The sequence below is a fragment of the Drosophila guanche genome, unplaced genomic scaffold, assembly GCF_900245975.1.
Source record: "Drosophila guanche unplaced genomic scaffold, DGUA_6, whole genome shotgun sequence".
In the NCBI taxonomy this organism is placed as follows: Eukaryota; Metazoa; Arthropoda; class Insecta; order Diptera; family Drosophilidae; genus Drosophila; species Drosophila guanche.
In genome coordinates, this window is record NW_022995745.1 from 2,457,488 (window position 1) to 2,481,721 (window position 24,234).

The following is a 24,234-nucleotide window of genomic DNA, read 5'->3' on the forward strand; positions in this document are numbered from 1 at the left end:
GAAGCAAGCGGCGTATCTTGTGGATGTGTCTAGTCATCATCGATTGTACCGGCTAGCAACTTATCTATCTTATCGATAGTACCCTCTATGGTTTGACACCCACCTCTAGTATCTTGGATCTTGGACGGGGCACGGCCTTGCCGCCCCCATTTGAAACACGACCGAACACTCGGGCCGCGAACAATCGAATTATTTTCTAAGTTCAGAGTAGTTGAGATATCTCTAGAAATATATTATCACAAATATATATACATCAACATCCCAGGACGGGTCGTCGGATTGTCGCTTGTCGTCGCAGTGTCGTTGGGTCGCGAAGCAAATAATATAAACAGATTTCCGCTGGTAAATAAATGAGTAAATTATTTATTCGCTCTCGCTCGCTCTCTCACGTGTAAAATATAAATCTTCCCGAGTGCTCCCCACACTCTGTGCGTATCTTCCCTCCCCCCTTCGGTGTGTGTGTGTTTTTTTTTTGAGTGACTGGGCTTGTGTGTGTGTTATTTTGTTCTTTTGCCAAATGTTGTTTATTCAAACTGGAGTGTGTATGAGTGGGAGTGTGACAGGGAGAGTTATATACATAACCTAAGCGTCAGCAGAGGGCTTTTTATTGTCTTTGCTGCCTACTGCAGCTGCTGTTGTCGCGCCAAAAGTAATTAAATAATATCTATAATCACAGTTAATGTACACACTGGAGTCTAAGCCTGTGTGTGTATGCATGTGTTTGTGTGTATTTCAATACAAAATGCACACAAAAAATGCTCAAGAATGATGAAAAATCGAACATCAACACGAGTTACGCTCTCCAAAAATGCATTTGTATGTTTGTGTGTGTGTGAGTGTCCCAAGGCGGGTGGTGGCAGCGCAGCAGCAATAGGAGCAGCAGAAACAGCAACAACAACGGGCAGGCAGCGACGTAAGCAGCAGAAATTGCAGTTGCAAGCACGCACAAGGCAAAGTTGAGCAGGAAAGGGACGGCCAAGAGTTGGAGGAGGACAAAGAGTTGAAAAAAAAGGAAAAGAAAAAGAACAGGCGGGAGAAGAAGTAACAGCAAAAGAAGGTGAACGGGTGGGAAGCAGAGAAATAAAGAGTGCAAGGCAGCGGCGGCGGCGGCAACAAACTCTGAAGCTCCTGCTAATGCTTTCTCCCCCACCACCCGCCACCTCCGTTGCTTTCATCAATTGCTCTAACTCGCTCCCACTTGTACTCTGTGCGTTTCTTTGTAAGACGAGTGTGTGTGTGTGTGCGTGTAAGTGATTGCATTTGCATGGCATGCACTCTGCCATGCGTATGCGGGTGTGTGTGCATAGATTTATGAATGTGCTCCATGTACGTGGGGCCACAAAAATACATATGTATATATGTATTTGTAAATGTACATATTACAGCTATATTAGCCCCCCTTCCGTTGCTGGAGCTTTTGGTTCCGATTGCCGGCTCCAATTTCAGATTTGCATCCAATAAAATATTTACACCATGAAACGGTAAAATATTTTGATTTCCATTTGCGATTCCGGACGGAAAATGCATATTTGCCAAGGCCCCTTTGGTCGGCATTTCAACCATGTTAACCCATTGAACACAGCTCTTACGCTGATCCTTATCCTACAACTGCATTTTGTATTCATATTTCTGAATTGATTTGAGTGGAAAAATATTTTATAGTTTTTTAAAAGGGTTTTTCTTTTTATGATAGATCTGTGATCTTTGGATTTGATCATAATCGATGCATCATGTATATACACAGCTGGATGTACATTTATTCCATTTCCCAATCTTTTTTTCTGCTTTCCTTCACCAAAGCAGATTTTAAAGCAGTTTTTTTATTAAATATCTTTTGCTGTTTATTTTTTTTGTGGTTAAAGATGTTAAATATGGTATGTGATGGGACTCTGCCTTTATGATTATTATTATTATTATAATTCTTATTGTTGTCTGTTTTTTTCCGTCCTCGCTCTTTTTGTTTACTCCGTGGGAAACGGAAATTGCCAACTCAAAAAAAACCTGTTCGTTGTTTCACTTTCTGTTTTGCCTCGAAGGCATCCTCTCCACGCCACTCCACTCCATGCCAGTCCACCAATATCCATTATCCACTCTCCCCACCCAAAAGTTGTTAACAAATTATAAATAACAAACGAAATGAAAGAAAACACAAGCGAAGCCCTACGTTTCTGTACATAAATAATTTCATGTAATTAAACTTTTATAGCGCTTCCCCCGTTCCGTGTCCCGTCTCGATCAGTGTCCCATTTTCCAATTGCTGCCATAAACGGAACCAGCGGAACCAGCGACTGGACTTCCAATTGGACTGCGCGTGGTTCGAAAGCAGCCATAATTTGCAGTTTGTGGGCCAAATACCAATTAGAAATGGGGCGAAGAAGAGATATCGCGTATCGGAGAGCGATAGGGTTAAGACAACCCCCCTGAAGGCAGTCCGCTAATTGTGTTTCTGTTGCCACAAATATCTACCACAGAATGCGTAATAAAATTGGATTTGTAAGGCCAAGGCGGATATTGATAGGGTTCCATAAATGCAGCGACACTCAGCGAAGGGAAAGCGATTACACATGTCCATTGGATGCCCTCGCCTTTTCCCGCATTTCCCACCGATGATTACTCAAATTGCAGTAGCAGCAATTGATGACTTCGATACCCCCAATGACTTCCCCAGAAAAAAAACATGAATAAATGGTTTCACCATTTCCTCCCTACCCTGGTCAATATTGTCATTGGCCATTGACATGCCATCTTCTCTATTGCTTCCAACATTCATCCCACTGTTCGATGAGTGGCGCTGCGCTACCCACTCCAATCCAAACCAAACAAAACCGGAGCACTGCCACTGCCCACTCCTCCATAGTGCTGGCGTCAACTCCCTCGTGGCAATTATCCGACGAATGCAGCGACCAAGTCAAGTGCCCCACAAACATATTGGCATTTTAGCATCCAAGAGGTTTTCTGGTTTTTTCTATGCAGATATGTATGTATATGTTTTCCATGTGCAAAACGTTTAAGAAAAAGCACAACCGACAAATGAAACTGACTGCGTGGTCGTTTTAATTGTCTTTGGTTCCATGTATTGGCCGTTCTCTTACTCGCTCGACTCGTGCCTAAAAATACCCTCACATTCGTGTTATGCCATGGACCTTTGGGGGGGGGCGCTCTATCTTGGGGGAGAGTTGTAGCTGAGTCAAAAATATGTTTGGGCACAGATTGAAGAGTATTCCCAGTGTGTTCTACATATCTGACTGCATTCCCCCTCCAGCAGAGTATTAACATTTCGTCATGCTTTAAACTGCCATTTCTTATTTATGGTTTTCATGTATTACACATTTTATTATTATATTTCTCCACTTTCCGCTCTTGTCCGCTTCTTGGCGTGCAAGCTTCGTGCCCATTTTTTTTGGGCTTTAGGCCAGGCCGAGACGCTGGCTTAATCGTTGCTGTTGTTGCTTCTTTTTCAAGGCAACAACATGACGATGACTTCATCTTCTCTCTGCTTCCATGCGTCGTTGTCGCCGTCTGCATGGTTTTTGTTTTTAAAAAGTTCTGTGGGTTGTGTGTTCGGGTAGCGTTGTTGAAGGTGTACACTGGAGTGTGTTGGTGTACGCTTAACAATAATTTTTGAGTATTTTTGAGGGTGTAGATTGGTGCTGTTGTCGCTGTTAAATGGTGTTGGTGTGTTTTTTATGGTCTGAAAAGGTGCTGATGTATGGTGTTATGGTGTTGTTGTGTTTTATGTTTTTGAGGCTTTTCATTGGAGTTGATGCACGTTTTTGAGGGTTTACCATAGCTGCTGTTCGTCTGCATAGCTCTTGGTGGATGCTGTTAAAGCTGTGAATTGGTGTTGGTGTAAAAGTGTTGTTGTATTTAGGTTATGTTGTTGTGATTGTCTACTCAACGATAAGTCTGTTTGGGCCGTTCTGAATGTTTGTTGTTATGCAGTTTCTGTCGTTCCTTTGCTTTCCTTCCGCGCAATCCCCTTGCCTCCCTGCTCCATCAGCAACAATGATGATGATAATGCTCCATGATAATGGAAGCATTGGCCTTGTTTTCTGATTGTTGTTGGTATTTCCTGTGCGATATGTATGTCACATCATCATCATTATCTGAACTGAAGAAATTGTCGAATGAGATGGAGAAGGAGGAGGAGGAGGAGGTTCCAAGCTTACAAGTTTATGCAAAGTGTTGAGTAATCCTCCACATCAGCGTCATCGTCGCCGTCATGGTCATCAGACCGCACTCATCATAATCATCAACCGCCAACTGGTGGCAAGCTCATATACATATGTACTACATACGAACATGTAAACTCGGGAGCCAGAAGTGACACCTCGACCACGAGCTGGTCTGATGGTGACATCAAATTGATTATTGTATGCCTTTCCCCCATCACTCACTCTCTCCTTCCACTCTTTTTCTTTCTTTCTGTATTGTTTTTGTTGCTCTTTGTTATTGTTCAAGTCCATGCCGGAAATGTTTCCCGAGTCCTGACAAACAACGTAGCGAAGACCAGCCCAGCCCAAAATGAATGTACAGTGGAAACGCAGCACAGACGGCACTGAAGGCTTCCCTGTATCTCTGGAATCATGGGGGACCTTTCACTGTACCTTTCCCCTTTTCCGCATTGTCTCTATGTTGTCCGACTTCCCCCTTGTTTCGGCAGTGTTTTTGGGTCAGCTAAAAGCAGAAAACCAACATTTGTTGGGCTCTTGGGTTTCGACCAAGTTTCCGTCTACAATATTTGCTTTGTTGCTTACTCTCTGGAGGAGGCGTTTGACCAGCATTTCGCTTCATGGAACAGGTTGTGTGACACAAAGATCTGTATCTCTGCAACTGCGGACTTTTTTGTGCTGCTGTGATTGCTCGGTTTGGTACATGGACGTTGTCGCAGGTGAATAAAGTGTGGCTGAACATGAGGTCAGAATGGAAAGAAGGTGTCTGGAGTTGGGCAGTGAAAGTTTTGCTGCGCATCTGCTCCAGGATATCCGAGTATTTTCAGTGTCTCCAGAACGTTTGCCTCGACTCGGGTTTATTCTGTATGAATAATAAATAGGTACCCTCCCGTACCCTCGCGAAGCCTTATGGAATGCCATTTTAATGTACACAAAAAAGAGTTCGTCTAATGGCGTCTAGTGGCGCGGCGTCATGTGGCGTGACTCCCACTGCGACTGTATCGTTGATGATTGACCGTTATTGATTAACGGTTTTGTAATTAATGGCAACTTTTAATTGGCCGTTGCAGCAGCTGCGAAACAATGCAACAATGTGAGACGGGACAGCAGCGAGAGACGAAGCAGCAGCAGCAGCAGCAGCAGCGAACCCAAGCAGTTCGGTCAGCATACCCAGGCAGCAGAAGAACCCCACGCCCCCATCCACAGCTGTTAAGCGCGGACTGCAACGCCTACGTCTACGCCTACGCTAACGTCTGCTGAGGCAGCAGCATCAGCAGCAGCAGAGAGAAACGAGGAGCTGAAAAGGAGAGCGACAGACTGATACGCGGCAGAGTGAGAACGAGAGTGAGAGAGTCACGGGAGAGAGCGTTGTGTAGGTAGGCCAAGGCCATGCCCAGCACAGCCGGCAGCGCCGCCAGCGTCGGAGCTTTGATCAACAGCGCCGGCAGCAGCGCCAGCGTCATGGGCATCGGTGCGGGCGGCGGCAGTGGCGTGGGCACAGGTGTGGCTGCTGTTGCCGCTGCCGAGGTGGGCGCTGGAGCAGCAGCTGCAGCCTCAGCAGGCACCTTGATAGCGCAGAGTACGGCGGGTACGAGCGCCGCCAGCGGCACGATCACATGGGACAACAACGGCACCCTGCGTTCCATCAATCCCGGCGACTGGTCCATCGAGCAGTGCCTCAACTGGCAGCAGCCGCACCATCTCTACTTTCAGCTCGGCTGGGCCTTCCTATTCCTGGCCTTCCTCGCCCCCCACGGCCCCTTCGGCTCGCTGTGGATGCGTGCGATGCTCCTCATCGGCTGCATCATGATGGGCATGTATGGCTACCTGGTGGAGTGCACACCGGATGTGGTCCTCTGGTCTGGCCTCGGCATCGGCGTCAATTTCATCTATCTTATTGTGGTTCTCTGTCGCCTGAGACCCGTGCGCTTTGAGCAGGAGATTGAGGCGGTAAGTGCACATCACACAATATATTTCTTTTCTTATCTGCATCCCAAAAAGTAGGCTATGTTCAAGTGAGAGAGAGAGAGAGCTGCTGCTTGAATTACGGTGCATGCAGCTGTAATCAGACTGTGAGCACGTGATTTATGGCAAATTCTCTAATCATTTTAATATTCTGTGCAGCATTCTGATTGCATGTCTGATCACTCATGCTGCAGTGCAGACGGAGCGTCGTCTACATGCACCTTTAGCGTTCGAGATCCCTCTTATACTTGTCTATTTGTTGGTACAGCCTACAAGCATGCAATACAATTCTTAAGGTGGTAAAAACACTTTTAAACGGAGACGGCTTTCCCTCGTTAATTATCTGATATTTACCGCGAATCTACGGATATTTTCTGCAGTTTACAATAATCTCCCCACACTCAGAACCCCATCAATGGAAAAACCAGTATCTCTTTAATTTAAGCACACTTTCAAGTGGTTTGAATATTTTTTATTGATTTTTAATTATTCATTTTTTTGATCGGTTTTCACTCTTTTGTTTTATGGTTTCTTTTTGTTTGTTTGTTGTTTTTGTTTTGTTTTATGTTTAATTAAAAAACTATTATTCACTAAGTGTTTGTTTGCTTTGTCAACTAAAGCAGATAAATATTTTAGGTTCGATGGTTTAATAAATAACCAAAAAAAAAAAAGGAGATATAAACGGAAGTGTGATGGAGAAAAACCGTTTTGCTTGCTGCATAATTAATTATCAAATAGGCTATTAATTAATAACTGTGTGTGTGTTTGTTTATTTTCTACGCGGCTATCGACTAAATGTTTTGTGTGTGCGTGTGTGTGTGTGTGTGTGTGTGTGTGTGAGGTTTTGGGGAGGGGTGGGTGGTTGTTGGGGATGAGTTTTTATCACAGGAAAATCAGATTGGAAAATCGCAGAAAATACTCGTTTTGTTTTGATTTGTTTTGTGCGCTTCAAGAAATTATTTTGTGTGTGATGGCGAATGATTTTTGAATGTGAAATTTAATTTATCGTTGAAAATTTAACATACAATCGAGAGAGTGCGTGGCGTGGCGTAGTGTGGTCGTGCGGTTTGTGATTTGAAATGAATTCTAGACTCTAAGATTAATTGTATAAATTCTTGGATGCCAGAACAGATTTTATTCCGGCGCTGAACGCTTTGCTTTGCGCTGCTCATCTCCTCTCGCCAGACTCTCTCTTCAGAGCGTGTGCTGTGCCCTAGCTAAGATGTATTTTCGATGCCAGAAAATACAATTGCAGACACGTGGCCAGCATGACGGTCATGTTGCCAATGGCAATGGTCATGTGGATACGACGGAAGCCCTTGTGGATGCGCTGGTAGTGCGGACAGTCGATGAGGTCGCCCTGGACGAGGCTGCCCACCTCCTGGCCACTGCCGATGGCGCCCTCGATCTTGTACTTCTCGTGCATCAGCTTGAGCATGGGCGGCACCAGATATAGTCGCACCACCACCTCAATGCCCGCCGCCAGAGCCAGCGATCCGACCTGGATCCCCGACGCGGTCGTCCAGCCGCTGAGGAAGTACTTTGCATAGGTCACCAGCATCGTGAGGCTGAGCATGGCGTTAAAGGCAAAGTACCGGGGGAACAAAATCTGCTGGCACTGCCCGAAGATGTGGCGCGGCAGGGAGAAGTACAGGGAGAGGCCTGCATAAAAATAAATAAATTAGGGATTAATACATTGGAGTTGTATTCGGAAAGTGTACAAGAGGATTTCGAATTGTCGATGGATGGAACGGTGATAGATGGATGGATATGGCGTGGACATTTACCTGAGACGAATGTCATCCAGATCTGCGAACCAAAGTGAGTGGCGAATGCCCCCAGATAGACGAGGTTCGGCAGGGTGCCACCTCCTCCGGCTGGGCTGCTGCTCAGAGTTCTCGTCGTTGTTGTTGTCGTTGCGGGGTTACCCTCGATAAGGTCGCGACCGACAGTCATCATCACAAAGGCCAAAATGCAGACGGCTATCAAGTGTGCTGGCTGTGTGGTACGCGTCAGTATTCTGTGCGGATAAAAGAAGATCAAAATTATAGTTAGCTAACCCGTTAAAGCTGTTTGTTTTCATGTTACTGATGATTAATCGATGAATGTATGAGTTCGAGTGCTTTGATCTATCTAATCTGAATAAGTTATAGCCGTGCCGTGCATTCCAGAATCCGCTGCTGGGTCACTCGAGTGCAGTCCAAACTCCAAAACCCTTGAACCAGGTTGTTGTAACTCTTTTGTCAGGCACGAATTTTCCTTATGTCACAGACTGTACGTAAAGCCTGGCAGAATGCAGTCACTCCACTCGCTTGAAAGTGTATATCAAACGTTGCTCTTTCTCTGTCTGGTTCCGTTACGCATGCACCACACGTGGCCCTCACGATTAGATTCGCTTGCTGCGAACTTTCGCACAGACGAACAAGGGAAATAGAGAGAGCCCGCGAACGATCGGAGCGCACGCTAATAATTTATTTTTGTCTACCTCTTGCGTCGTTGTCGACGTCAAATAAGTTTGTACGGCTGAGTGTGTGTGTGTGTCTCGGTTTACGCATTTGTTGCGTCGGCTGGTTGTCTGCTTCTCAGTCCCCTTCCACCTTCGGTGGGTGCACATTTTTGCATATATATGTATGTATGTATGCTTGTTTGTAGGTATATTCGCGCTTTTATTGCTGCTGTTGCTCTGCTTCTGCGGCGAATATAGAGCTATAGTGGCGTACGTGCGAAAACGCATGCAACCAAATAATGAACATTTTTTCCACTTCCCCTTAACAAATAGCCTCCCCCCTACACAACCACAACATCCATGGTGGGTCGGGGAAGGTGTATAACTAAAGAAACAAATGGCCAATCTACATAACCGTAGATAATTGTGCACTTGCACCTTTAAGGCGAATTCAGAGAACGAAGCGAATCCAGAGAATCAGCTGTGCGCTGTGCCGTCCAGCTGATAAAAATCCAGAAACATTATCGCAGCAGTGTGGGTGGAAGGGGGAACGTAACCGACTCAGCAACAGAGCCAATGACGGAAAGAGATTGAGAGAGGAGCCGACGGACGACGAAGACGACGACGACGATCCAGTAGCACCTCTCTCTCTCTCTCTCTCTGCTGTGACGTCGCCACAGAAATCCGACTTTGACCGAGAGGAGACAAAAGTTTCCGAGGGAACTCGGGAACTCTGTTGACGTTGACGCACTTTGTGCCTCGCAACACTTTCATTGTCAGGGCCAAGAGAGGGCAGGAACTCTATTGACTTTACGTTTCGTCAGGGATCCCCGGATCTCGACCACCCCCCGCACGATCCAAAAAGCTGACTCAACGGTCAAGGCTACACGAACCGAGCGTAATTTGTATCGTATCTAAAAATAATATTACTCACATTCACCAATTATATTTAAGTAAGCCCGCCTGGTGTCTTCCCCCAAATGAATCACCTGCAACAACTGGTTTTTTTGTGGACCAGAAATTTAAGTTTGTATTGGGTTAGGTTATGGGGGTGTTTTCGGTCTTATCAGTGGGGGCCAAGTCCACTCTCCCTGTACGGGAATGGAAATTCAAATGGGATTCAGATTTCATCAAGTATGTACGTGTTTCGTCTGGAGTGGGCCTGCTTGCAATATGTTAGTGTCCAGACAACAACAGCTGACAAAACAGCTTATACAGATACAGTTATATGCACAGAAATTTCAAAAGCACTCGGTGAAAATAATGAATGGTCGTGATCGGACGATCGGTCGGCATGACCATTAACGTGCAAACAAACGATAAGAGGGATGCCTGTTGCCTGCTGCCCGCTGATAATTCCCATTTTTGCTTCGGAATTTTTTTGTCACATGGTGAAATGATGATAGATGGATGGGTGTGTGCTGGCTTGTGCTATTTTTGGGGGCTCGTTGATATGGTAGGGTACTCACGTGTAGAGGCGACTGCCCTGCAGCTGGGCAGCCAGACAGGTGATCCGCTCCGATACCTTGCGTGTCATTTGGGTACCAATGGCGAGCGCATCATCCATGGAGGGTTCCAACGAGCTTAGTTTTCGCTGCTGCTGTGCTTTCAGCTGTGAAATATCCTCCACCTGTTGCGGTTGCTGTTGCTGCTGCTGCTGCAGTTTGCGGAATCGTCCGCACATTTTAGGAATTTTGAAGATCTCACTGTTGTTGTTGCTGCTGCTGTTATCCATGCTGATACCCTTTTGGTTGTGGGTCTCTGTTAATGTCAGGTTCTCTGCCGCTGTCACAGCCACTGCTGCAGCGCTGCTTGCTACTGTTTCTGTTGTTTCTGGCTCTGTTGCCTCTGGTTCTGATTCGGTCTCTGGCTTTGTTTCAATCATTTTCGCTGCCTCTGCTGAGGCCAGCTGCATAGTGGTGCTATCGGTGCCGCTATCTTCGCTGTCGCTGTAATTATTGCTGCTGCTGCTCAGCTCCAGCTCTTCCAGGTATTGTTCCTGCTGAAGCTGCCTCTGGCGCAGCTGCTGCTGCTCCTTCTTCTGCTGTTGCTTCTCTCGCTTGCGCATCGTGTATTTCACGCTCTTGACGGCGCGCGAGGGCATCCCGAAGGCCATGTACCGTTCAATCTGCTGCTCGCCTTTTTCGATGCCCGAATTATGGCACATTTTTGCATTGATTTTCTTTCTCTCAACGTTATTTAACAGTTAGTTCTTTGCACTCCCTCTTTGTCTGTTTCTCTTTCGCCCTGTGTATGTCTCTTTCTGTATTTCGGAAGCACTTTTTTGCACAATCAAAAAAATTTAACTGTTGTTTAGTTCGAAATTTACGTGGTGGTTAGTCGAGGTACCGCGGGGCTGGGTGGGTAAGTGAGTGAGTGTGGCCGAAGGGGGGAGTGTGTGTGGTTGGTTGGTTGGGTGACGGCAGGCGACTACGTCCACGCGCGTTGAGGTGTGAATGGGGCCGACAGCCATGGCATAAGGTTTTATATACGACGGGGGCCGCCTGACGTTGCCGTTGCCGTTGACGTCGCTGTCGCTGCCGCTTCGGTTCTTTGCGACGTCGCTGCTTCCTTCTCTTCAGCGCGCTCTCTTGACAACGCTCTCTCTCTCTCCCCGTCTCTTTGATTACAGATTTTTGGCTGATCAAGTTATGCGCTTGAACGGGATTAATTACGAGAGAATGAAAGAGACTTGCAGTCTCAAAAAGAGAGAGAGAGAAAGAGTGGCGAAACGCTCTCTCATTCTCTTTCTTTTGCAGCTCCCTTATCACCTGCAGAATCTCAATTAGCGGCTTCTGTCACGCTGTCACGCTTTTTTGGATCCCGATCCGAATCCGAACCCGCCCCCCATATAAGGCACCTGACAAATGGGACCCTGCGCTTTAATGAGCGCCACATGTGAATAGTTTTTGTGGCTTAACCTTCATCCCCCACCCAATCCCATCCCACTTGTTGCTCTTCCTCTTGCTCTCCATTTCCCAGTTCTCAGTTCTCTCCTCGCTGCGCTCACCCGTCTCTGGCGATTTTTGTGTAGCTTTCCGTTCGTATCGGCATTGGAATTTCTACTACAAAAAAAAAAAACATTAAAATTCACAAACAATTCATTGATTCAGAATTCCCCTTTGACGTCACGGAGAGAGTGCCTCCGAGAGGGGGATACATCTCTTTTGGGGAACCCAGTCTGCAATCCAAATCCCCGAATGAGTCGCACATCGATTTCGATGAATTGATACGCGCACTTTGACGTCGATGGTGTTTTTTTTTCGTGGGGATTCTTTCAACCAAAAAAAACAGTCCCTCTTTTGAGCAATTTACCAGCAATCCCTGCACCTTTCTCCCCAAATATCATTAGCACGGCATTCGTATTTGCTTTTACTTAGTTTCTTACTTTCTTAGTTAAATTTAAGAAAATCAATAACTTTCAAGGGCTCTTACTTTTCGCTTTGAGGATTGTTTGAAAGCTGCTTACATCATTCCTCCGAATGCTCTTTGATCTGCTAGTGGACAGGTGATGTCTTTTCAAAGCACTTTCGATTGTTCTTGATGATCATTTAAGGCTAAGATAATGAAATATCACTTGGATCACTTGATTCCATTTAGTTGAAGGGGATGTGTTTGTATGTGTTTTCCATGCAATATTTTTCCCTTTACAAATTCAGCTGATCTTTGATCTTTACAGACACCATAACCATTATTTGAAAGCATTTGTTCGACTGCCTGACTGACTGATTGACTGACTGATTCGTCGGCCATTTTCTGAATTCGTTTTTCAGAAAACATTTTTTGGCGCCGCCGCCGAATTTTGTGCGGAACGTGTCCCACATGACAAGAGAGCTGATCTCTCGCACAGAAATATTGATAGGGCGCGAGGGAACTTTCTATATAGTATCTTCTCATCCGCTACGATCGCAATCGCTGCCTGCCCACCGGCCCACAAACTGCTCATTATCTAATTGCGACGGCGGGTCTCCCATCTCCGCTCCACACTTCACCCTTTTAGCTTCCCATTCGATCCGAAACGATCCGTGCAGCTCTGGGGCTCTGGCCGGACGTGGATCTTTCCCCAGACGATCGATCAATCGATGGATCCGTTTATGGCGGCAGGGACTCCTTTTTGTGCATACAAATGCTTCAATTAGTATCGTTATGGCAGCCCCGATATTCTCTCTCTTTCTCCAATCGATCGAACCTATCCGATCCGGTCCGATCATCGTGACTATTATAATTGCATTTTAATAATTCCATGGGGGCTCTCTCTAATGGTTCTCTCTTGACTCGATTTCATGCCCAATCATCGTTGCTAAGGAAGATTTGCTGGGGGCTTTGGTTCTTTGAATTGTTGGAGACGCAGTACCCTCGGAAGGGGCTCCCATCCATCCATGATTGTCCATGATTGCTGGATAGCTGCCTAGCAGCCTAATCAATGCCGCGGCTGACCTTTAATCATTTAATCAGTCTGTTTATTTGGCAACTTTCTGTTTGGTGTACTTTAGTTTATTTTTAGTTTTGCAAAGAACCGACTCGTGGGGGGCGATACACACCGATCCCCCATGGACTTTGATCTCTGACTTCGATGCTTAAAATTCTGACAGTCGGCTGTAGGGTTGTCGTGAATCATTTGAAATCATTTGCTTACTCATTTGCTTCTTCAGAAGGAGCGAATGCATGGGGGCCCGGGGGCCTCTTATCAAATTAATTTGTAAATCGATTAGGCGCTATTTCATATGAATTTTTTGTTGGGACATACCATACAAGAATAGTTAAAATATTGATTATAGTGATATTATTTCAGTAAAACAAATAATCTTTTTTAAAAATCTTTCCTTGATTAACGTTTCATGGTTTTTTTATTTGCTCGATCAGACAATTTGATCACAGAAACTCCCTCTGTTTTCTTTGTGCTTTTGATCCTCGAACATTGATCTTGAATCCCTCTCTGAAGCATCGGGGGAATCATGGGGTATCAGTAAATATGATCAGATTTGGCTGTTTTCGCGCTTATCTCTTGTTTTATTTTGACAATGGGACGCGATGGTACATGCGTTGGCCAAAAAGCTACGTCTGGTGTTTATTTTTTCGGGTCTGTGGCAAATTCCACTTGATTGCCTCAAATGCGGACGTGCCGCTCGGCTTTCACGTCACATGCGTGTGTTATGATCGGTGATCGAGAGGAGAGGGGGACATGGAAATTATTTTCTTTAACCACCTGACGCATTCATCGTGGCGTTGCGTCGGTAGTCAGGCGCTACCCGAAATCTGATGAAAGATGTCGCTCCCTGCGTCAGCATTAGGCAGCATCATCATCGAATCAGCTGTCTGTCCATCATATGGCAGTGATCCAAATAAAGATCTCCATCGGTAGGGTAGGCATGCCTTTGGTCACGATACCCCAATAGCAATCTCACACAATGTCTTCGCTCAATCATTGCCAAAAAAAAAGAGCTAACAATATGTAATCCCCTTTGGAGGTAGGAAAAAACACCCACGTGAGGCGGTGTCTGCCTCAAAGAAAGTCATGTGAATCGCACATGGAAGCGGAATCTTTGTCGCTTATTGACAATAGAATTCGATTAGCATTTCATTTTTCGAGAGCAACAAACAACAGTCAGAAGGCAGTAAGTAGTATTTCACCATAATGACGATCGCACTGCTGAGAGGATCGGCTGATAAGATGGCTGGTGGTAGGCGCTAGCCTGCTGTCCAGAGGCGCAATGATAAGGAAGTCTGTGGGTAGAGTTGGTGTGGCAGTGTGCAAAAGTGAAGTGAATGGGTGCGGTGGTGCAGCTACTCTTATCAGCAGGACGGCAAGGCGGTTGTTGTTTACAACGATCCATTTTGGCTAAGCCTGCACTGGAAACTTCCCACAAATACAACTACCTTTGCCAGTTCTGACCATTCCGTGGTAGCCATATACATATGGAAGAGGCATTCATGGGCCATGCAGCGGATCGTGTGCACCTATCGATTTTTACCCACTCTCTCTCTCTCTCTCTCTCTCTCTCTCTATCTATCTATGAAAAGCTAAGAGAGCCGCTCCGCTGCTCTGCTGGTAGGTGTCGTTTTCACTGTTGCTGGTACTAACATAAATCACACCCTGTACACCCTAAAAGCAATACACTTTGGCGCTTGCTTATCAGCTATTTACACACACGCACACAGAGCATGCACTGCTTGGCATGCGTCTGCACATAACAGGTTCAATGGCTCTTGAATGCTTTTCTGCGCTCAGCTCCCTATGGATCTGCTGCTACTGCTGCTGCGGCTGCGGCTGCGGCTGCGCTGCTTCTTCGAGTTCTGCTGCTGCGCTGCTTCTTTGAGCACTGCTGCTGCGCTGTTTCTTCAGCTGCTGCACCTCTTTAACTGCAGCAGTGCTCCTTCTTCTGCTGCTGCGCTTTCACTCATCTCTCGCACACACATAAGTATGTGCACATGAAACGTTCTATGAAACTGATCAGAGTGGTGGGGGATCAGTCTCTCATCTGTTCATTCAGGCAGGTCAGTTTTTAGTTCTCACAACTTTTTAAGAGCATTTCATTGGGAGCAGGAAAAAATACTTTGGTGTCACGAACATAGACCAAGGAAATACATAGATATGTATGTACATACGTGAAACACGTTATGACATGTACTGGCAACTCCCCTGTGACGGAGGGTGATGATGGACTAGTGTAGCGTTTCGACTGCTTCTTGGGTTTATCTTCCACTGCTAGTCAGTTTTGCTTACTGCTTGGTCTACTGCTTGTCCGACTCAACCTCCGATGCAGGAGACCAGCGACAGCTTACATTTTGTTAAATCTTCTGCTTCATACAGAATTTCTATTTTTTCTATTGTTGATAAATGAAGAGAATAAAAAACTTTATATTCCAATGCATGCGATATCTTCTTGGGAATGCTGCGATCTTTATGGGTCAGCCTGCGCTCTCTTTTTGCTATCAGTTCCTGGATTTATGGCGCCTGGAAGTGCGGATCGGTTCCGCAAAGCGCTCCAATTGGAGCGGAGAGCATTATCTGTCATTCAGATCAGGCCATTCATCATCCTCAGCCCCATTCCCATCCCCATCCCCATCCCCAGCTCCATCTCCATCCCTTCCCCCATTTGATGTCACAAATTGGTACAGTGGCTGCCGTATGTATTATCATTATGTGTGTACGCATTATTATTATTTGTTGTGTTCTGTTTGGAATTCTTGCATTCATTGATTTCAATTCGCAAATTGCGTAGAGCGGCTCAACGGAATTGCACTTTGTTTCCCACACAAAAAGGAACACGACAATAATCGTATGGGCATCGCTCATCTGTATCTCTGTATCTCTATCCCAGTCCAGCAGTTCATCTTCATCAAGAGACCCGCTAATCTGCAAGTGCCTCTTCCTATTCCCAGTGCTTCGTTCCGTTTGTGCCGCCTCCTCCTGCTATTTTCTTTACCCTTTCTGACGGGTTCTATTCTAATTTTGGTTCAATCTGTTGGTGTTCGTTCCCCTATGGATTATATGGATAGTCTCTCAGTCAGCCTCCAGATTGAGGAAGCTTTTAAATATATCTATTAATCCCTTAATATGTTGCTTAACTTTCATGGCAATCGAATGTCGAATGAGCATCCTCCATGTCCATTAATTGATCTTTCTTCAACATACTTTGCCACACTTTAGATCGTTGGATACTGTTAGCGATTTCTGTCTTAAATGGCGATGATCATTCGATTTGCAAGGGTATCCCATCCGTGTCTGTATGTGAAGCCTTTATGGATCTTTGTATTTGGAGCCGCCTGCCGTCTGGCGGTTCAGAGCTCCGCCTGGGCTTTTGGCGTACGTGACTTTGGCATCTGCGGCAATGTCCGCGACGACCGGCGACTGCCGGCTCTCGACTGCTGTGGCGACTGTTGCAAATCGAAACGAATCGCTGGATTCGCCCCATGGAGTGGATGCCGCATGCGGCACAGAGCGGTGGTGGCGGTGGCGGTGTCGGAGGCGGAGGTGATGGAGAAGCCGCCAAACCTGCCCCGTCGTCGGATTTACAATTTGTCTGCCGCTCGGGCTACACATTTTTGATTATTTTATTTATTTATTTTGCCATGCTCGTTAATGTTTAATGTTATTGCCGCCACAAAACAGCAAAAAGTTGAACGTAAATCAACATAAAATCAAACAACGAAGTGGAGAGACCCTAGGATTTCATTCATATTCAAATGTTTACCACTTATTTAGCATCTAAAATAGGGTCAACCATGCTCTAGAAAGGATCTCCTTCAACCACTTTCATTCATTTATTTCGCGACTTCCAGCAGGGCTCATCGGTCGCTCGTCAAGCCCATGTGCTTCGTATTTAGAGCAGAGCATTCGCGGGGCCAAAACTGCTGGCGCTGCATGCAATACGATCTGCTGCTGCTGCTGCTGCTGCTGCCACTTGCTGGTTTGTGTGCCTCCCATGCGGTGCCGATTGAGGGGCCCCCTGGGTCGCCTGTCTAACGGCTGCGTCAGCAACATTTTCGCATGGCAACTGCCGATCGTTTGGGCCATGTGATCGTTGTTTGCTGTTCGCTGCTCGCTGGCTTGTGGCCCATTTCGCTGTGTGTGCGTGGGGAGTAGGGGCAGGGGTAGACGGATGCCCCCGAAAACAAAACAGAAACTGGTCGAAACGTCATATGGCTGTGGCCGCCTGCACCCCCGTAGAGCGTCTGCCGCAATCTTGTTGTACTTGACGATTAGCAGGGCGCGAATCGGAGCCAAAATGAATGTCAACATTACGATTTGTTTAGTGGAAAAATATTGACTGATTTCCACAAGATGTTTTGGTTGCGAGGCAGCACCCTGGCAACAGATGCGGCAACCTCCCAACTAACTTCTGGGGGAAGATCATCTCTTTGGGGGGATCAATGATCTCTCGCTCTCTCTCTCTCTGTCTCTTTCTCTGGGGATCCTCCTACTTTTGCTGCGCGAGGGGCTCGACCTGGAACGTAATTAATTTTGTACGAACAGATGTTTAAACAGGCCCATTAAATATACGGAATACTTACACTGTAATGCCCATCCAATGATCGTGTGGAAAAGGTGTACGATGACTCAAAAGAATGCCGTGATGAATAATCATCGACTGCCCAGAGTTAAATAGGTTTTCAGCTAGAATTTAAAGAGTTGCAGATCATTTCAAGCCGAGGGTGGGACACAAAGATCACACATATCATGGGAAGATCTTCCCTTTCTTCCCTTTTCTGTTCTAATTTTGATAATAATATCTGATCATTTTGCATGGTATTACAGGTGTACATGGCCCTGTTCCAGCCGCTGCATGTGACGCGACATCAGTTCAAAAAGGTGCTTAACTGCATGAAGGTGATACGTGCCCTGAAGTACCAGGAGGTCTATGCCCAGGAGAAGGTCACCAAGGTCGATAGCCTGTCGCTGGTGCTGAGTGGCAAGTGAGTTAAACCAATAAATGAATGAATCATTCAACCACAAACAAGAACAGAACATACTAAATGTATTCCCTTTACCCAATTGAAAGGTTGGTTGTCTCGCAGCATCAGAGGGCGTTGCATATTGTGTTTCCCCATCAGTTCCTAGACTCGCCGGAATGGTTTGGCGTCTCGACCGATGATTACTTTCAGGTAAATACTTTCAACCCAAATGTATGTGTGTGTCTTGGCTAATTGCTCTTTGGCAGGTCTCCATTATGGCCATGGAGGAGTCTCGTGTTCTCATCTGGCATCGGGACAAGCTTAAATTGTCAATTATGGCCGAGCCCTTCTTGCAGACCGTCTTTGATCATATACTGGGCCGGGATGTTGTGAAGAAACTTATGCAGGTCACACAGGTCTGGTCTGGGTTCTCCGCCCTGCCCCTGCCCCTGCCCCACCGCCGTCCCGTACGTACAGTGCCCGATAAATGATTCGATTATTTCGATTTTGTTGCAGGTGAGCGAATCGATAGCCAGCAATGGCTTTCTGCCATCGGGAGGCTATGCGGAGGATGCCGAGGATAAGCCGATGCTCATACTGAAGAAGAGCGTCGATGTGGGCCATGGACTGACGGCGCTGATTAATCGACAATTGCAGGGTAAGTCCCCCACACCTTCTCTCTCACACTATCTCTCTCTGTCTCTCTCTCTCTCTCCCTCTCCCTCTCTCTACGTGTCTGTCACTTTGTCTCTCAAGCTGTCCCCCTTCCTTCATTCAGTCTTCATTTTTTCACCTCACAATCTCTCTCTACCTCTACCTCTCTCTCTCTCTCTCTATCTCTCTCTCTCTGTCTCTCTGTTTGCACGCCTTCTGCTTGTAACGGGGCTTTTGCATGGCTTAACCTCACTTTTGGCTAGAACCTAACCTCAAATTTGGAACCCAACAAACCAACCTAACCTCAAAGTACGATTTACAAGTAGTTTGATTTATTCGTGAAGCTAAGTTTATTATACATTTTGATTTTTGTACGTTTCTGTTTATTGTTCCGTTCTTTTCTTTTATTTTTTTCTACCTATTTGCAAAAACAAAACAAAAAAACAAAAAAAAAAACTCTAATTTTAGAAGAGCATGTTCCCTTACTTGGTCGCACGTACAAACAACAACCGCAACTGCAACTGCAACTGCAACTGCAACAAGAACAACTGCAACTGCAACACCAACTGCAAATGCAACTGCAACTGCAACCCGAGCCACGAGTGCACGAGTCCTCCTCCACCGCGAACAACAACGAGCAAAGTGCTTTGTGAAATGAATGAACGGGCTATGAAGATCAAATGCTGCTACAACGACGCTAAGCGCTACTCGCTCCGCCACTTGCCATACCAACAAAACAGTTCACCTCTGACCAAAAAACCAGACAACAATCAATCACCACAGAAGGCACACATATGCACACACACGCACAGGAGTCCACCCACCAAGAGCAGCAGCATACGCAGCAGCATACGCAGCTATCAGCAGTCCACCAGTCCATCAGTTCATCATCCACTCATCAACCCGATCCGATCGCAGAGAGAGCCAACGCCAACTCCAGCGCCTGATCATCACTCCAGCAGCAATCATCGCATCGCATCTCATAGAATCTAGCACACACAAACAAAGACACACAGTCACGCTCCTCCCCGTCCCCGTCCCCGTCCCCGTACCCGTCCCACCCGTCTCACCAGATATAATCACTCTAAAAGCATTACGATATGTACTCTATATTGTTTGTATAACCAACCGAACGAGAAACCCAAAACCCAATCCAAACAAATTGCCAGGCAACACTCGAATTTCACAGACTAAACAAATTATCTCACTTGTCACTCGCTCGCACAACGAAATTTTCCACAGAAGTACGGAAATTTCTTATTGAAGTCCATCGATCAGAGCCGCTAATGAAAGATCATAGAAAAGACAGATCTGAATTGAATCAGAGGAATTTGTTGAAGTTAATTCGAATCCTTGAATGTCTCACGACGTCGCGTGTGAGTTGCAGTCAAACCAGATATGAACATGAGATACTCGACAGATCATGATCAAACGTACTCATACCTGAGGTTGATTGGATTATGAATACATAGTTACATGTGTATGGTATCTTGTAGTTTAAATGTTTGCTTGACGCTGATCATGATTCTCTGACAGATGATCTTGTAGCGAGTCGAGATTTGAGCTGATTTGGACATGAGCACAGATTTGAATTAGATTAAGATACTTGACTGTAATTAGTGTTTTTAGTGTAGATTATGTTCTGTTTTAGCACGAGAACATCAATCAATAAAGATTCTACATCTGAATCTCGCATAGATTGTGGCATAAGTTGTATTTCAATATCCTTAACGAGACACTAAAAATGAACACAAAGCAGCTTAAAAGTCCTTGACACATAATCATCGATTCAGCTGCTTGAAAGACAACAATCAACTGGTTTCAGAACAGCTCTCGAATCCAGCGATTGAAGAACACTTCAACGAGTGACGATCGAGTGACAAGTGATGATCAATAATGAATGATAAATGATCTTTTGAGCCGACGTGAACTCTTTCAAAAAAGCAGTTCTCTGAATGAATTTGTTAACTAATATACTTTCTATCAATTTGTTTGTCATTAACACATTTTTAAAACTATTATTATTATTATTATTACTTGTTTTGTTTGTATTCTCCACATTTATATTGATTTGCATACAAATTGAGCGCGAAAACTAATTAGAATTAATAATGAATAATATTTAATACTGTGTAAGCAATACACCTAGGCACCTAAGTCGTTGTATATACATAACATAACATAACCCATACATGCAATATAGTACATACCATATATACATACCAATACAAAGATATATATATGATCTGCTGTGTATAATCGCCCTGCTCCCAGTCCCTGCTCCCAGTCCCTGCTCCCCAACACCACCAACCACACAAGATACCCCCAACAAATGATTATTTGTATAACGAAAGGAATCAATGTGAATGTGTAAACAAGCCAAAAACGAAAGCAAATAAAAAACTAAAAATCATATTATATATCAAGAGAAGAACGAACATCCACTCCACTCATTCTCACTCGTATCAGATACTATATATGCATTGAATGGGAAGGCACGCGCTCTGCCACTGCCGACTGTTGACTGTCGACCATTTGGCATCATTAACATTATTTTGGCATTGATTTGATTTTTATTTTAATAACAAAAATATTTTCTATTTAATTAAACAATTTTGCTGTTGTCGCGATCTCTGCGCCGACTATTGATTGCGATCTTTCTCCGACTGTCTGTCTGTCTGTCTGTCTGTCTGTCTGTCTATCGTTGCGATGATCGCCATAGGGGGAAGTGTTGCGGCTTCTGTGAGGCAGTAGGCAATCTCGCACACACACTCTGTAAACACATGAATTGTTTAGGCTGTTGATCACTTCCGCCCCATTTGCTAGCCCGTGCATCCATAATAATTATAGCGTAATTAGCAAATACATTAAAGAAAGAAATACTTTGGGCTAGCCCCGATTAGTAATTAGAACCATCAAAAACGGATTTGTATGTCCTAAATATGACCAAAGTGTCAACCAAATGGTGGTTCTAATGACTCATATAGTATATTGTTATCTGCTGTAGCTAGAGTAATTGTTAGAAATAAACTGTCTGGACTCAGATTAGTTCAGAGGCAAATTGTACCCAAATAGCACGCCCGACTAGCAAGCGTGACACACTGCCCTCCTGGTAGAGGACTAGTCGTAATTTGTATCTGGGTCCTACCATAGCTTTCTCTCACTCTCTATTAACCCCCTCTGCTTTCCTCCTACCACACTCAAATGTTTTTCACAATTTCCCCAGACCCGCTACCTACTTATAACAAAAGAAAAGCCAACATATATTGTAAACTGTATGTTTGATTTGTGATGAAATTTATGTATTTGATTTTCTATTTTTTCGGTGAACTATAATTTTGTTGTACGATATGTCCAAAATAAAAATATCAAAAAACTCTCGATCATAAACGTTAATCAACAAAACTTCAACTCCAACTACAAAACTACAAAACTACAAACCAACCAACCAACACCTACTACAATCCTACTAAAAAAACGACAACGACAATAAAAAAAACCCACCAATCTCAATCGATGATTGTTCGATTAACTGTTGTGTGTGGTGTTATCGGTGTATCAGCCCTGCCCAGGATATCGAAGTATTACGATTGCGGTAAGTGCCAACCAATACTCAAACTACAACAATGAATCAGATCAAAAGAAATGAAATAAAATCAATGAAAAGATGCTTTAGCCGTCAGCGTATGTATGCTCCTTAGTCTGTGTGTGTCTCTCTCTCTCTCTCTTGAAAAGTCTGTGTTACCGTTACCGTTACCGTTACCATTATCATTACCGTTACCGTTTGTAGTGTGACCGTTTGTGTGTCTGTTTTGTAATAGTTTTTCGTTTTTGTAAGCTTTTTAGAGTTATATTCTATGCATGCCTGCCCTGCCTTTTGTTCAAACAACAAAAATAAAGTGTTACCATATGCGTTAGTTCCCACCCCGCCCCCCTAAAAAAGCCGAAAAACTCTTTTGCTACACGCCGTCTCTTCAAAAAACTTTAAAAAAAACGTTATATGTGGAATCAATACTGAGTAAAAATATATCTTTGTTCTCTTTTGCTTCTGTTTCTTTTGAATTGACTTGCTTTTAGCTGGTGATCCGAACTCCTGGCGCCTGGGACGGATCGATGAGACTGACCACGAGACGGCCGTGTGAGAGGATGATCAGTTGAGCGACGGAGGAACGAGGAGGAAATGTTTAGACTTGTGTTTTTGAGTATTATTAGATGTATATTTTAGGTAATACTGAGAGAGCCCCCGCTGCTAAGGGTAATCGCAGAAAAAGACCCGAAAAACAGAAGAAACTAAAAAATTACAATATTTCTAAGGAAACCGAATGGCATGCGTCGTTATACAAATACAGATACAAATACTATCAATTTTTTTGTGGGTATTTCTCTGGCAATGCAAGTGTGTGTGAGCCACAGAAGTTTTTGCTTTTCTTTAAATTTCACTTTGACGATGAGCTTTAATAAGTGTTTAAGTCATTCAATCAGTTAATTTTCGATGAGCATCTAATTTAAATGTATTTTGTATTGTTCAAAATGATATATTTTGTCATTATCTTTAATTTTTTTAATATATGTTATGGCATATTTTTTTTAGTTTCCTTAAAGCAAAGCACAGCATGGCACTGCTTTCAGTGGTTCAGAAATACCCATGGCCATACTACAAAATGGAAATGCGCGAAAATATATTTATAAATTAAATTTAGTCTAGTTGCAAATTGTATTACGCTACAACTATGGTTAAAAGGGTTAGAAAATAAAGAAATATAAACAAGAGGAGAACAGGAGAAAAGCGGTCCGTGGGATGAAACAGCTACGGAACGGAAAGACAACGGAACGAAATGATTATTAATTAAATAAAGAAGAAAATGTATTTTTTTATTACCCTAACGTTAAGAGAATTACTAAAAAAACAAAAATATGGTTACAGAACAATTACAAAAATATGCAAAAAGTGTAAGAAAAAGCAAAACAAATTGTTAAGTGTAAAATATACAAAAAGAAAAACCAAACCTAAACATAGGACACATACACACAAAGAAACATGCAAACAATTATGAATACGTATCGGCAAGAAAAAAAATGTTTTGTTGTGTGTTACCCATTCCGAAAAATCATACCAGACAAGGCTTACGAATATAACTCCATACCATTCACAAATGATCACAACGAGCACAGTACAGGTATAGGTCATTCTGTTACCAGTTCCCGCCTAAATTGTCATATTAAATCATTTACATTTCCCAATACGAGTGGCTGCAGAAACAGAAGATCACCAGAGATCCCCAAGCCTTAGCACAGTACTTACTCGGAGGGCACTGTGTGTGTGTGTGTGTGTGTAACCCTAAATATATGCCCCATATCATTGGTCGTCCCACCACCCTGAAGAAAAGACAAAAAGAAGGGATGCCTGGTACAGGCAGAAGGAAGCCAAAAAGTATTCCTGGAGCATTTAATGTACCCGGCTATCCTGATATTGCGCCATGTGTGCCTCATTCTATTTTTGTAGTATACATAATACCCCCGCCCCGCCCTGCACCGTTGGGCGTTAATGATTTTGTTAGCTAGTTAGGCATCAATATCAATAGGAAAATGAGCAAAGAGTCA

General features: G+C 44.4%; 2 protein-coding genes across 9 annotated transcripts; one reads left to right on the forward strand and one right to left on the reverse strand.

The window, feature by feature from the left end:
- The first annotated feature begins 113 nt into the window (after nucleotides 1-113).
- LOC117581286 (blood vessel epicardial substance) lies at nucleotides 114-22,929 on the forward strand. 8 transcript variants are annotated; one of them, XM_034268314.1, is made up of 8 exons: nucleotides 114-342; nucleotides 5,243-6,122; nucleotides 17,843-18,000; nucleotides 18,087-18,189; nucleotides 18,246-18,446; nucleotides 18,496-18,637; nucleotides 22,196-22,228; nucleotides 22,711-22,929. In XM_034268314.1, the coding sequence occupies exons 2-8, from the start codon at nucleotides 5,562-5,564 to the stop codon at nucleotides 22,773-22,775; spliced, it is 1,263 nt and encodes a 420-aa protein (XP_034124205.1). In that variant the 5' UTR covers nucleotides 114-342; nucleotides 5,243-5,561; the 3' UTR covers nucleotides 22,776-22,929. The 8 variants fall into 8 exon arrangements, with proteins under 8 accessions (XP_034124205.1, XP_034124206.1, XP_034124203.1 ...); XM_034268316.1 differs by having other exon boundaries at nucleotides 118-342; nucleotides 18,246-18,395; XM_034268315.1 differs by lacking the exon at nucleotides 22,196-22,228.
- Nucleotides 6,910-11,050, reverse strand: LOC117581285. Its single transcript, XM_034268309.1, has 3 exons — nucleotides 10,053-11,050; nucleotides 7,925-8,157; nucleotides 6,910-7,799 (listed from the first exon to the last, which is right to left on the reverse strand). The coding sequence occupies exons 1-3, from the start codon at nucleotides 10,748-10,750 to the stop codon at nucleotides 7,351-7,353; spliced, it is 1,380 nt and encodes a 459-aa protein (XP_034124200.1). The 5' UTR covers nucleotides 10,751-11,050; the 3' UTR covers nucleotides 6,910-7,350.
- Nucleotides 22,930-24,234: the final 1,305 nt, after the last annotated feature.

Excerpts from the sequence above, each read along its gene's own strand:
- LOC117581286 (XM_034268310.1), top strand. The coding sequence starts at position 5,562 with ATGCCCAGCACAGCCGGCAGCGCCGCCAGCGTCGGAGCTTTGATCAAC. Across the intron at positions 18,190-18,245 it reads CGACCGATGATTACTTTCAG|GTCTCCATTATGGCCATGGA; the intron begins GTAAATACTTTC and ends GCTCTTTGGCAG. Across the intron at positions 18,638-19,101 it reads GATTAATCGACAATTGCAGG|AAGAGCATGTTCCCTTACTT; the intron begins GTAAGTCCCCCA and ends CTCTAATTTTAG.
- LOC117581285 (XM_034268309.1), bottom strand. The coding sequence starts at position 10,750 with ATGTGCCATAATTCGGGCATCGAAAAAGGCGAGCAGCAGATTGAACGG. Across the intron at positions 8,158-10,052 it reads CAGGGCAGTCGCCTCTACAC|AATACTGACGCGTACCACAC; the intron begins GTGAGTACCCTA and ends TTATCCGCACAG. Across the intron at positions 7,800-7,924 it reads CTGGATGACATTCGTCTCAG|GCCTCTCCCTGTACTTCTCC; the intron begins GTAAATGTCCAC and ends ATTTTTATGCAG.